Source organism: Dama dama, chromosome X, assembly GCF_033118175.1.
Source record: "Dama dama isolate Ldn47 chromosome X, ASM3311817v1, whole genome shotgun sequence".
Taxonomy (NCBI): Eukaryota; Metazoa; Chordata; class Mammalia; order Artiodactyla; family Cervidae; genus Dama; species Dama dama.
Window position 1 is genome coordinate 27,077,750 of NC_083714.1, and position 14,075 is coordinate 27,091,824.

The window sequence follows — 14,075 nt, forward strand, 5'->3', positions numbered from 1 at the left end:
GCTCAGCGAAGAGGGGGACAAAAAGAGACGGAGCGAGAGCGCGGGGAGCCGCAGGGACAAAACGGGAGTTCTGCTAAGAGGCTAAAGAAAGACAAGCTCTGGCGGGCAGCGGGGCTTTAAGGGGAGCCCAGGGAAGGCAGGAGGTCGGCGGCAGTTACCAGCACCTCTCCTCCCCGAGTTCGAAACTCCCAGTCAACCATCCACACCCGTCGCCCAGATGGGGGAGGGGACACCTCTTCCCCCCCCACCTCCCCCCAAATGTGAGAGCACTGCTGACGCCCGAGCCCGGCCCGGCGGAGCGCTCGCCTCCAGCCCGGACACTCACAATTCGCCTCTCCCTGATTTCTCCCAGTTCTTTATCCACTCTACAGGAACCACCACAGTTGCGGCCGCCATCTTCCCCTCACTAGTAGCAGAGGCCCGGATGTGTAGCACGCGAGCGAGGGGTCAAAGGGGAGCACCGCCCACGGGGAATGCCGGGAGCCGCGAGTTCGGTTTTTTTATTTCCCGCCCCACTTTCCACCCCACCCTGCGGAAGCCCGAGGCCCTGCCGCCAACCAGGTGGCTGGGACCCATGGGTCCCGTCGCAGACTGACTACGCTGGCCGCACCCTCTGCAAAGCTGGCCCCACTTCCCTTTAGAGCAGAAAAAAATGCCATCCCCAGGCCAACTCGTAGCCTTTATCTTCTTCCCTCGTCTCTACTCCAGACCACTAATTCAAACTTGTGTTTTTAAAGCACCTAATGTGTGCTAGACACTGGGGATAGAGAAATCATAAGCCATGATTCCTATCCTCAACGAGCTCAGTCTGTGGGGAAAACAAACATATAAGCAGATCAATTACAATACACCCTGCTAACAGCTGAGATCAAAGAAATTAGTCGGGGAAAAGGCAGCCGATTACTCTGCACCAGGCATTTTGCTGTTACGAGGGTTATAATCTTACTAGAGAGCAATCGGCCTGGGGAACACTCGCAGCCACCAGCGCTGACACTGTGTCAACCGCTATTACTGAAACCTTAGGCAAAACTAGGGGGCGCAAGTACCAAGAGAAACAACTTGTTTACATTCCATAGTCTCAAAGTAGCTCCCGAGGAGACACTTATTTCAAAGGGCGAAATAGAAACTTTACGGTCAGAAAACATGGCCGACAGCCTTCTAATTCTGATGAAAATAAGCATCCCCATACATTAGACAAATGGGCGTCATATGCCTCCTGATGAGGTGCCAAGAAAAACTCTAACCAATTTTGTAGTATTCATTATACCAAAATTCGCATAACCTGAATTTAATCACGAAGGGCCATCAGACAAACCCATATTAAGGACAGTCTAACAAAATTATTGGCTTGCATTCTTCAAAATCATCAAGGTCACTAAAGACAAAGACATACTGAGGAACTCTTCCAGATTAATGAAAACAATAGAACTGATCCCCAGCCAAAAATATTATTTTGCTAAAAAGGGGTCAATTGACCAGATTCGAATATCTGTAGATTAAGTAATAATATTGTATAAATGTCCATTTAATACTCGTTTTGTGGTTATGCGAAAGTCCTTAAGAAAATATGATGTATTTAGAGATAATTGGGGGCATTGTGCTGCAACTTTAAAATGTTTCAGAAAAGAAGGATGATTAAGCAAACGTAAAATATTAACGTTTTAGGAATGTGGGTGAAGGACTGAACAGATTCTCTATTCCATTTGTGCAACTTTTCAAAGTAAAGAGGTTTTTTTTTAAAAAAAGTGTTTGAAAACTTAGAAAATACAGACATAAGAAATGAAGAAATTCTACCATACATGTATTTAATGTATGAACTTTAGAACTAATATCTTGTATATTTGGCAAGTTTTATCAAATGAACCAGGTTCATTTGCATTGAAAACCTGTTCAAGGGACAGGCTGTATTTAGAATAAGTTCAGGGAAATGCTACATTGTTTATTATGATTGTTTTTCATCAGCTATATCTAGTCTCCTAATATCCTGATTCTGAAATTCTAAAATACACCATTCACTTTCAATGACATCTCCAAAAAAAGAAAAAAACTTTTGCCACTTCAAGGAGATTCAGTGATATGAGTTCCCTCTGAGCTTTTCACTTTTCATTATTCCCAAAAACCAAGGAATATTTTTAAAGTAAACAGAATGGTATAGTGAATCTTCAATGTACCATCATCCTCCCTAAAAAGTTTAAAATCATTGTTACAGGATGGCTTCTGTGATCCAAGAAGAACTATTCTGTTGCTTATGTATACTTCACTGTATAATCTACAGCAGTGGGCACTATCCACATTTGGGGTCAGATAATTCTTTGAGGAAGGCAGGGGGAATCCTGTGCATTGTAGAATGTCTAGCCTAGACCCACTAGGTGTCAGTCACACCTCCCACACCAGTTGTTGCAACAATATTTCCAGAGTCACTCAGTGTCTCCTGGAGTATAAAATAGCCCCCTGTTGAGAGCCACTGAGCTATAATATTCTGCCATATTGTGGTTTACCTTGCCACTGTATCACAGTGATTTCTTCTTCCAAACACTGAACTGTGTGCAACATGCATATTACTCAGTATCCCACAAATGTGGTATGATCTGACTGCAGTGATGTCCTTTGAGGCCTTGGTTTTCCCCTCTCCCAGAGGCTGCAGAACTATTTTTACATAGTATGATGACTCCTTTAGGAATTGCTCACAACTAATTGGCTTTCTTGCTCCATAAGATTGCAAAGCTATCACATCTTTCGCATTCTTGTTGCTGGCTTGCCTGTTCTTTACTATCAGCATCTGGTGTTGTCTCAGCAGCTGGGAGTACTGTTCCCTGGTGATCTCACTGGTTCTTGGGTACCAATGGACTAGACAGAGAGTGAGGTCTATGGTGAAGGCTAGGGATTGGGTAGTTTCAATATTGAGAGTCTGATGCATAGAGTGACTAGTTGCTTTCAGGTAACTGTAAGGTCAAGCAGTTTTTTATCATCTCAGTAACAGTAGATAATGGGACCCAGAAGGAAGCACATGAAAGCAAAACAAGACAAAATAAATAAAATAATCAAAAAATGAATGCAAAAGCCATGCACTTTGTGGGACTGTCCCATGAATGCTGAGTATTAGTAATGGGTCTTTATCAACTGAAGACTTTGTTATGTTAAATATACATATTAAATTTCTAGGATAACCAATACAAACATAATCATATTATATATCTTCCAGACTACCAAAGGGGGGGGGGGGGAACTAAAAGAGAGAAAGAGAAAGAAACCAATCAATCTCAAGAAGGCAGGAAAGGAAGGGAAGTTTTTTAGAAAAGTGGAATAGAGGAAGAAATTTAAATCTACCAATTTAAACTTAAAGATATCAATAATTGCATAAAATGTAAATTAACAAAATGCTCCAGTTAAAAATAAAGATTATCTGTCTGGGTTTAAAGAAGTCTAGCTATTTTTAAGAGCAATCTCTAGGGGCTTTTCCCTGGCGATCCAGCGGTTGGGGATCCACCCTGCGATACAGGGGATGTGGGTTCTATCCTTGGTGAGGGAACTGAGATTCCGCATGCCGCGGAGCACCTAAGCCCCTGTGCCACAACTAAGACACAATGCAGCCAAATAGATAAATATTAAAGAAAAAAGAGAGAGAGATCTCTAAAACACAGGGACACAGGAAGTTTGAAAGTAAAACTAATGGGGAAAATACATCAGGCAAATACTAAGATCAACAAAAATTAAACTGTTATAGCTAGATTAATATCAGATAAAATATACTTTAAGGAAAAAAATAAGTACCAAACTTTGAGGATTACAAAATATGGATAAAAGTTTCAATTCACCAAAAAATGTAACCATCCTAATCTTGAATATAATCAACCACGTTGAAATATATGAACATATAACAGAACTACAAAGAGAAATAGACAAATCCACCACCGCAGTGAGTCTTTAATTCATCTCTCCTAGAGACTGATAGATAACACAGAATAAAAAAGTCCATAAAAATGTAGCCTATTTGAACATCAAATGAACAAGTGTGATGTTGTAGATATACAAAGAATGGTGTACCTAGCAACTGGAAAATAAATATCCTTTATAAGAACACATACAGATTGTACACTGATCAAAAGCACCCAGCCAAAGGGACAAGTGAGGGTCAAGCATGTATCCCGTGCTTCACTTGCCAAAACACTTGCTCAGGTGTGCTACTGCATTCACCTGGAAGAAAGGGCACATTTTCCTAATTCACATAAAAGCAGTGTGTCAATGAGTGGTAGTCCAGCACATAGAACATTTGTGATTATTAACCACATACTACCTTTAAAAAGGCAAATGGCAACAGATTTCAAAGAATCAGTCTTATACAGTTCACATTTACTGACCACAATGTAACTAAATTGGGAATCAATAACAGAAAGCTTAAAAAAAAAAACCCTATGCTAGAAAATGTAAAAAGATACTTTGAAATAAGTCACAGGTCAAGGAAAAAGTTCATACTAAAAATCAGAAAATACTTTGAACAGAGAAATAATGGAAATATTACATATCAAAACTAACAGAAAAAATGATACATTGTAGCTCAAGTGGTATTTAGAAATGTATGCTCTTAAACCTTTGTATTATTAAAGAAATAAGGCTTGAAAAATAAAAAGCTAAGCATCTAATTTAAGAAGTTACAAAAAACAATACAGAATAAATAGAAGAAAGCAGAAGTAGAGATATTTTTAAATAGAAAATATTAATAGAAAGAAACCAGCCAAAGAAATCAAATAAAACCCCAAATTGGTTGGTTGAAAACTCTAATAAAACTGACACACCTCTGACAAGACTGAGTATATAAAAGAAGAGAGAGGTACATATAAACAAATATTAGGGATTGTATCAGTTTGGTTCATGAAAGGAAAGAGATGACATACTCAAAAGGGATAATTAAAGAGAATTTAATAAAGGAAACATGCACAGGATTGTGAGCAAGATTTGTTGCTGTGATGTAGTTGCTAAGTCATGTCCAACTCTTTTGTGACCCCAATGGACTGTAGCCTGCCAGTGTTATAGCCACGCTCTCCAGGAAACAAACTCACTCAGAAGGACAATGCAGATAGAGGAGTGCAGTTTATTACACCGGCGGGCCCAAGGCAGAGTCTCCTCTTAGCCAAGGATCCCGACCAGCATTTGTGAAAATCTTTTATACCCCATGTGTACGTGTCCAAACCCACCACCCCAATTCCCTTGAGACTTACATAAACAAAGGAAGGGTAAATACAACTACAATAACCCCATCATTCACGTGTTATGTGTTCAAACAGTCAATAATCAATAAGCCCGCAGTTACATTCCAAGCAGTTAATAATCAATAAGCGTGTGGTCACGTTCCAACCACTTAATAATCAATAAGCCTATGATTACATCCCGATAGATACGGGAAAAGTTTATGATCTGTCCGGAGACAGGGGTGATTACGGTATGTTTCCTCTTAGGCGATGAGTAACCTGGATGTGATCTTCAAGATTCCCCTGTCTGGAGAGGGTCTTATCCTTCCATTGTCTTCCCACAGGCACTAAGCAGAGAGTTCAGAGTCCACTGGAGAGGCAGCCGAGCATGATCAGATAGGCACAGATAGGCCTGAGATGGAGTCCTGGCCCTATGAATTCCTTCTTCACCAGGATCTTCTGTCCACGGGATTTCTCAGGCAAGAATACTGGAGTGGGTTGCCATTTCCTTCGCCAGGGGATCTTCTCAACCTAGTTATGCAGCCTGGGTCTCCTGCATTGGCAAGTGAGCGGGCAGGATTAGGAAAAACCAAAAATGGATGGTAAAATACCTCATGATTAGCAGTACTGTGAGACAATAGCACTCGTAAGCCTGAAGGGACAAGTGGAGGAAGTGGTTCCCAAAAACGAAGGAAACAAGGAAAAAATGAAATAATAAGGAAAGAAATATTCATCAGGAAGTGTGGCCTTCTGTCAAAGAATAATTGCCAACTCACGTCACAGCAGGGAGGGAGTCTGGGGAATAAATACCCTGACCTTTCTCTCCTTTCACCATTTTATCTCCTGCTGATACCTCCCGCTGGCTGATGGCTACTGCAAGCCATAATACAAGGGACTCTGGAAAACATAGTTAGTATGGGTCAGGGGACAAAGCAAGGTGGAAAAGGATGGAAAGTGGATTTTGAAAGGGAAAACAGAATTTCCAGCATTTTTGCTGGAAATGACCATTCCTTTTGCCCCTCCACACCACTCCTGCCCTTTGTCCAGATGAAGAACCCGAGGCCTCAAACAAAATGTACAAAGTCCCATCAACTACTGTATCAGTGCACAGTGATATTGATTCGTTCATACTCCTACATGAAATCTAAAATATTAGCCACTAAAAAGATATATTTTGGCCACCTGATGCGAAGAGCTGACTCATTTGAAAAGACCCTGATGCTGGGAAAGATTGAAGGCAGGAACAGAGGGGGACTACAGAGGAGGAGATGGTTGGATGGCATCACCAACTCAATGGACATGGGTTTGGGTGAACTTCAGGAGTTTGTGATGGACAGGGAGGCCTGGCATGCTGCGGTTCATGGGGTCACAAAGAGTCAGACACGACTGAGCGACTGAACTGAACTGAAAAAGATAAATAAATAAAATATTAACCACTAGTAGTGTTTTTTAGATAAAGCAGAAGGGAAAACATAGTTGCTGTCATCCTGTTTCTTGGCTGGAAACAAGCTCAGAGCTGATCATCATAGCTTCCTTTTCTGCTCGCCACTCCATGTTTCCTTTGCCCCCTGTCAGCATCTCAGTAGGACAGGATATATCACCTGGTAGAATGGCCTAACCTTCATCCCTACAGGATCTGACTTCCTATAATCTCACCTTGACTGGATTGCTGGTTTTCCTTGACCAGTACTATTGAGCAAGGGAGTGATAAGACGCACTCCAGTGAAGCCCCTGGGTTCTAGATATAGTTCTCCTTGTCTCCATGGTGTAGCAGCAACCTAATCTGCCTTTGCTAATCAGGATAGACCACCCTGGTCTATATAGTGATCCCCTGTCTGGCTGTTAGTTCAAAAACATTAGGAGCACAAAATGGCCAGAGAGCAGTATCAGCTTCTAAAACAGAAATGCTGGTGCAAGCATTTCTCCCTGGGGCATTAGAATCTCTTAACCCACTGAGTCTAAGATGTAGGGATAGGAAAAAAATTATTTCTCCAGTGAGAGGGGTCATTCCCACATCTACCTCTTGAATCCTGGACCCACACCTTCTGTCTATGAAGGAGATGAAGTGATGTATTGGCTACCGGTTTGAAGCATGTACTAGGTCCTGTTGGACAGCACCCTGAACTTGCAGGTTGTGGCACCATAGCAGCCTTCAACAGGAAATGTCACCATTCTTTCAAGCCAGTTGTTTCTGGGTGGTGGGACATGTGATAAAACCAATGAATTCCATGGAGATGAGCCTATTGCCACACTTCCTTTCTACTCTACTGAGTTCCTCTGATGCAAGCAACTTTAGGTGGGATACCATAGGGATGAATCAGGCATCCTGTGAGTCCACATGGTGGTGCTGGCAGAAGCATTGTAAGTGTGAAAAGCAAGTCCATATTTGGAATATGCATCTATTCCTGTGAAGACAGTGGGTGCTTCCTCAGTGATGGAAGGGTTCAGTGTAACCAATCTACCACCAGTGACTATCTGGTCTTCCTGGGGAATGGTGCCAGCTTGGTGCCTCAGTGTTTGGTCTGCTGATAAGCCAGCTGCCAATTCAAAGTAGTGGTAGGCACATGAGCATTGGTGAGGGAAGACCCTCAACAGACACCCCATCCCAGCTGCCATGGCCATTTTGTACATGCGCCTACTGAGCAAGCACTAGGGCAGTTGAAGAAAGAGGCTAACATCAAGACAAGACTTCATCTATCCACCAACCTCTTTACTAGACCTCCTAATCGCCAAATTTCTATCTTTTTCTTTCCGCACACTTCACCATCCAGCCAGCTCATTAGCCTCTACCCTTGAATCAGTCTGCATCAGTTTATTGGGGCATTTCTCCTTCCACCAAATAGACAATCAGCTGTCTCTTTGGGATGTACTACTTGGGAGGATTTTCCTTTACCTCTGTCTTTAGGAGCCATCTCTGAGTAGGGCTGTCAGACAGCTGTTTCCCACCCCTACCAGCTGCCAGCCTACCATGGAGACCCATCTATAAACCCACGAGCCTACCTTTTCTTGCTCTGCTAAATGATAGTAGAGGACTCTCCTTAGGCCATATGTGTGCGCTGACGGAGAGACAATGGTGCAGTAGGAGCAAGCGACATCAGAGTTTGAGCCATTTCCTCATTCATTTTGATTTTTATCTACTAGAAAATCTACTGATTTCATACACAGTTTCCATTTAACAATGCAATGCTGCTACACACGACTATGTGACAATGGAGTGGATTAGAAAACACACAGCTCATAACAGGCAGTTGAAATCAGATAGTCTCTTGGTGTCCTGCAGTCAGGAATTCAGTGACCACCAGGGCCTGGTAGCCATCTAGGTGTTACCTTTCAAATGGGAAATAATTGTCAAGTAGGGAAGCATGGCTTACTTCAACACCCAAAGGGACTGTGCTGTGCCACTTCTATTGAGGCTTCGTAGAACATTTCTGTCACAAATTCCTCCAAAACCATTGGGTCTGCAGAGTCCAAAGGCCCAAGTAACAGAGCAGCACACAGTGCAACCCAGATCTGCTGCTTTTCTTGCTTCAGGTCCCACCCAAAATTGGCAACTTTACAGGTTTCTTGGTAAATGGGTCAGAGCAGCATGCCCAAATATGGTAGATGTTGCCTCCAAAATCCAAAGAGGCCTACCAAATATCAGTTTCCTTCCTTTTGATAGATTGTGCAAGGAAACAACAATTCATCTCCTTAGAAGAGAGATCCTGACATTGCCTGGATCACTAGACCCCTATAAATGTCATCCATTTAGCAAGCCCCTGAAATTTCATGGGGTTTATTTCCTGTCCTCTGGCCATAAGGCACCTAGGTGCTTGATTCTTCCTGCCCCTCAGGCTCATTAGTATAATGCCATCAATGTAATGGACCAGCATTATGTCTGTGAGATAAAAAGACAATCGACTTCCTTCTGGAGTAAATTATGACTGAAAACAGCATAGTGTAACATAGCCCTGAGGTAAGAGTGAGAACAAACTATTTCTGATTATCTCTACTGATTATATTTGCTAAGGCAGCACACAAAAATGCCAGAAGCTGTGTTGATGTTCTCAATAAAAATACCACCATGGGAACCACACTTGCAATTGGTGTCACCACCTTATTAAATTAACAATAAGCCAGAAGCATCCTACAAAACTTCTATGGCTTTTCCCACAGGCCACACAGGCAAGTTACACGGGAGCATGTGGTTGAAATCATCACACTTCCAATTTTCAAGTCCTTGGCGATGGCTCTAGTCTTTTCAGTTGTACCAGGAATTTGGTATTGCTTTGGTTTACTTCCTTGGCAATAGGAGTGAAAAGAGGGGGAAGTACAGTTCCGGGGGATGCCATTTGACCCTTCCTATGATAACAGCCCTTCCTCCTTGGATCACTGGGTTAGAAATATGTGTAGTAATTCTGCCGAGATTCCTACTGAAACAAACTCGGACCAAGGCTTAATTCATCACCTGACTCTGGAGATGGACCACAGTAGCACACTGAGCTTCCAAGAATTGGCAATGAATTCAGAGTCAGGATCTGATAACCTTAAAAGATTGTGGCTATTTCCTTTTTCCTGGTCATGGTCCCCTAGCAAATGACCACAGGTCCCAGTCTGAGGAAGGACTTGGAAGATGTTCAGACTACATCTATGATAGCATTGCATCAGGATTCTCTCTCAAAGAGATCTGGCCTCCCTCTTAATCAAGGGGCTCCAGATCAGTGAACTGGCTTAGTAGATCTGAGAACAGAGTCAGGGTTCAAGAGTCTGCAAAAATTCTGCCCATCAGGCCTATAACGTTTCTGCTTCTATATGTCACCTAGGATATTTCATAAACAATCATCCACTCCAACAGATGGAGGTCAAAACACTCTGATACCACTCTATCTCCGTGCTTTATTATGTTAATTGCACCCACCTTAGTTCTGCCAGTTAAGTGCCATCACTTGCACTCTACCACTTGGATCCTATTACTCCTACAGAAATCAGGGAGCCCAGTTCCACTAGAGCATCTCTTGCCATCATCTCTGACCTACAGAGGATATTCTGCAGAGCTTTTCAGCAATGCTAGCATTCCTCTCACCAATGTATATCTTGAAGCCTCAGTGTAGAGTGTCCTCCCAGTAGGGTAACTAGCTTGTCCCAACTTTCCTGGATATGTCACAGTTTTAAAACTGAAAATCCTGTAATCCAGAAACCCTACTGCACAGAAAACTCTGTGAGCATAGTTGGAGGTCTGCACTGAACAGGTCACCCATAATAAATAGATCTGCTTCAACACTCCCTTCTTCTTGGGCATTACAGGCTATACTGAAATCCAGTGATTCTTATGGGAGTGCAGACAATGAAATGCTGTGGAGGTTGGTTGTAAGGAGAATTAGCAGTCCTTGTGAGGTAAACACCCCAGTGGAAGTCACAAAAAGGCTTTTATGCAGAGGAAGGCTGGTACTATCAAACAAGGGATAGAGGACCACTTCCACTGGCAATGAAGGTTCAGGGGGACTTGGAGTCTACATTTTTCTCAGCTTCATCTGTTTATGGCCAAATATTTCCCTCCAATATGTTAGGTTCCTGATCGTTCCCCTGTCATATCCTTAGCTAACTTGGCCTAGGAGTCCTAGCAAGGCAATCACTCTAAGTGATGCTCTAACTCTTCAACAATTTAATCAGTCCCTGAGCATAAGCTGCATATCCATTCTGCAGCTCCAGGAGAATAAGGACTCCTTTAAAATGGGGCTCTTGGATTTTCCACCATGATATGAGTTGTGCATTCAAGGCTTTCCATTTGTCCTCTTTTTCTGTGTGAGCTCTCTATGAACATCAGAAGCAGTTAGCCTGAGCCACATCCATCGCAATCATCATTGTCGCCATAGGGACTAAGTGCTCCAACCACTTGATTTCCGAAAGCTTTGCCCTCCACTTGTATTTCATTTCAAGCCACCGTGGGTGATAATTTGAATAATCATCATTCAGTTCATGCCACGCATTTCAAGTGTCCTATTTCCCTCTAGAAAAGAGGTGGTCACAGATTGCATGCTTTAGGAGGCTGAAGCTGAAACTGAGTTAGGCGTGCCAATGGGTTACTGAAGCGCGAAACCTGTAAAGGAAATGAGGAGGTGGAAGGATGAGGCAGAGACAGCAGAGGTGGGCAAAGCAAACCCAGATGCGAAGGATGTACTGATTCCATTAAAGACAACTCCCGGTCCCCTCCAAGGTGGAGGGGCTCCAATGTAATTCACTTGCCATAAGGTGGATGGCTAGTGCCCCGCGGTCACTGGTGCTGTCACCATGGTTTTCTGCCCTTGGCTTCTTGGGCGCTCAGCAGGGACAGGAGCTAAGTCAGCCTTGGAGAGGTGAAACCCACTCTGTTGGGCCCAGGTCTAGTCTCCTTCCTTCCCTGGAGGCATAACCGCCTGTTCGTGGGCCCACTGCTCTAGTGGTGACAGCTAAGGAGAAAGATTGGCTGATCTACCTGGCTGGGGAGTTTTTTGTTTTTGAGGGTTTAAAAAAAATTTTTTTTAATTGAAGTATAATTGATGTATCCAACCTGGCTGTTTTTCACATCTTCTACAGCAAATTCTCTTTGGTGGCTATATAAAATAAGACATAAATGTTTGTGCACTTTGAGCCCACCCCCAGGGGTCCACCTACATAGCTTTTTCGCAGACTTCCTTGCCAGTGGTATTCCAGCATTGCTCTCTCAGTGCCTCCTGTGAGCCAAGACACTGGCCACTTCCCAGGATTCACTGTATATCCCTATATCAGGCTTCATCTCCCTGCTTACAAAGTGAATGACCATGGGTACTGCCCACTGGAATGATTTCCCTTCAGCAGATAGGGAAAAGGGCAAGGGAAATAGATAAGCATTTTATAGAGGAGGCAAGATGAATGTAGTTAGAGAGATGCAAAATAATGTCATATTATATATACATTATGCCACTGGGTTAGCAACACTTCAAATTTCAGTGTCCATATATGATGGTTTATGCGGATACAGCCACGCTGATTCATTTCTGTATTGTCTATGGCTGATTTCCCAATAACGGTGGAGTTGTATAGCTGTCTCAGACCTCAAAGCCAAAAAATACTTACTGCCAGCTCCTTTTCTAGATGGTAAAGTTTAAGAAAATGTCAAGTTTAAGGTAAGTTAAACAGAATGTCAACATTTGTATCTCATTTAGAATGTTCTTAGGAGCAGCAAAGAGGAAACAATAGAGAAAAGAATCTTTCTACCTGGAAAAGGTATCTAGGAAGAGAGCTGAGGGGTGAGGGGGTGGGTGATGACTAAGAAACAAAGCCAGAGTCAGTGATTCTCAAACTTTAGTACACATCAGAATCCCCTGGAGAGCTTGTTAAAAACACAGACTGATGTGCCCTACTCCAGGGTTCCTGATTCAGTAGGTCTGGTGTGAGGCTTGAGAATCTGCTTCATTGTATTAATTTTTATTGTAATATAGTTGCTTTACAATGTTGTGTTAGTTTCTGCTGTATAGCAAAGTGAATCAGCTCTATGTATGAGAATCTGCGCTTCTAGCAAGTTCCAGGTGATGATGATGTTGCTGGTCTAGAGACCACAGTTTGAGAACTGCTGCCCTAAGAATTAGAAGTGGTTACTAAGCTGAGGTACTTCAGCAACCTGCATCAGAATCACCTGGATTGCTGGCCTCACGGGGCTTACATTAGCGTGGAGAAGTGATATAGCAAACAAACAGATAATCTCATATAAAGCTGAGCAAGGGAGTGGAGAGTGATGGGGCATGCTATCTAAGACAGGCGGGTCAAGACAGGCCTCTTTATTTTTTATTTTTCTTAAGACAGGCCTCTTTAAGTAGGTAACATTGGACAGAGACCTTAGTGAAAGAAGAGAGCAAGCTATTAATATGTAAATATTAATTCATACTAATATGTTAATATCTGAGAGAAGAGTATTCCAGGCAGAAAGAACAGACAGTGAAAAGACCAAGAGGCGGGAATGTTCTTGGTGTGTGTTCCTGGAAAAAATCAAAGCCAAGAATTTGACTCTGTTCTTTCTAGTTCTTTGTGTTCTTCCTTTTCCAGGGCAATAAGTGTCAGTTATTCTCTATCGTACATATCAGGTCATACAATACACACTGTTCTGTGTTTTCCCATAATGATAAATCATGAACATTCTTTCATGCCATTACATTTAAGATCAGCCCCATTGTTTATAAAGCCTGAAGAATATTCCATTGTAGAAACATACCAGGTATTTACTTTTTAAAAATCAATAATTTGTAGTATAACCAGTTTTCTATAGATGAACAGATAGTTTCCAGTTCTTGACTAAGACACTGAAAATGCCAAAGTATGCTTCCGTGTGTGTGTGTGTGTGTGTGTGTGTATGTGTCTACATGTTTGTGTACTTGTTTGGGCATTCCTTTATGCACTAAAAATTTACTGAGCTGGAACTATTTGTTAGGTACTGTGTCATATGCTGAAAATATAATGGTGAACAAAACCTATATGGTTCTTCCTCTCATGGAATATAAGATCTACTAGGGGAGAAGGAAATGGCAACCCACTCCAGTGTTCTTGCCTAGAGAATCCCAGGGATGGGGAGCCTGGTGGGCTGCCATCTATGGGGTCGCACAGAGTCGGACATGACTGAAGTGATTTAGCAGCAGCAGCAGGGGAGAAATCACACTATAAATATGTAATTACAAATGGTGAGAAGTGCTAGTGAGGCAGAGCAGACACTATTGTTCATCTAACCCAATTCCCACTCTAGCCAGAATGTTGGCCAATGAGCCAAAGTGGGTTGTGGTAAGCAAATATTTGCCCTCCCCCATGCACACACACCACATCCTAATCCCCAGAACCCATGAATATGCTAGGTTACATGGCAAAGGGGAATTAAGGTTGCAGATGGAATTAACCTTGCTAATTAGT

At 42.6% G+C, this 14,075-nt stretch overlaps 1 protein-coding gene across 16 annotated transcripts in view; it reads right to left on the reverse strand.

Moving 5' to 3' along the window:
• The window catches only part of THOC2 (THO complex subunit 2), a 112,890-nt gene extending 112,445 nt beyond the window's left edge, over positions 1-445 (reverse strand). For all 16 annotated transcript variants that reach the window (XR_009691934.1, XR_009691933.1, XM_061136532.1 and 13 more), the window contains exon 1: positions 326-445. Coding sequence is in view for 14 of the 16 variants with exons in the window: in XM_061136532.1 (XP_060992515.1) it covers positions 326-396 (71 nt within the window). In the remaining 2 variants the exon portion in view is untranslated. The remainder of the gene's footprint in view (positions 1-325) is intronic.
• Between the last annotated feature and the right edge of the window lie 13,630 nt (positions 446-14,075).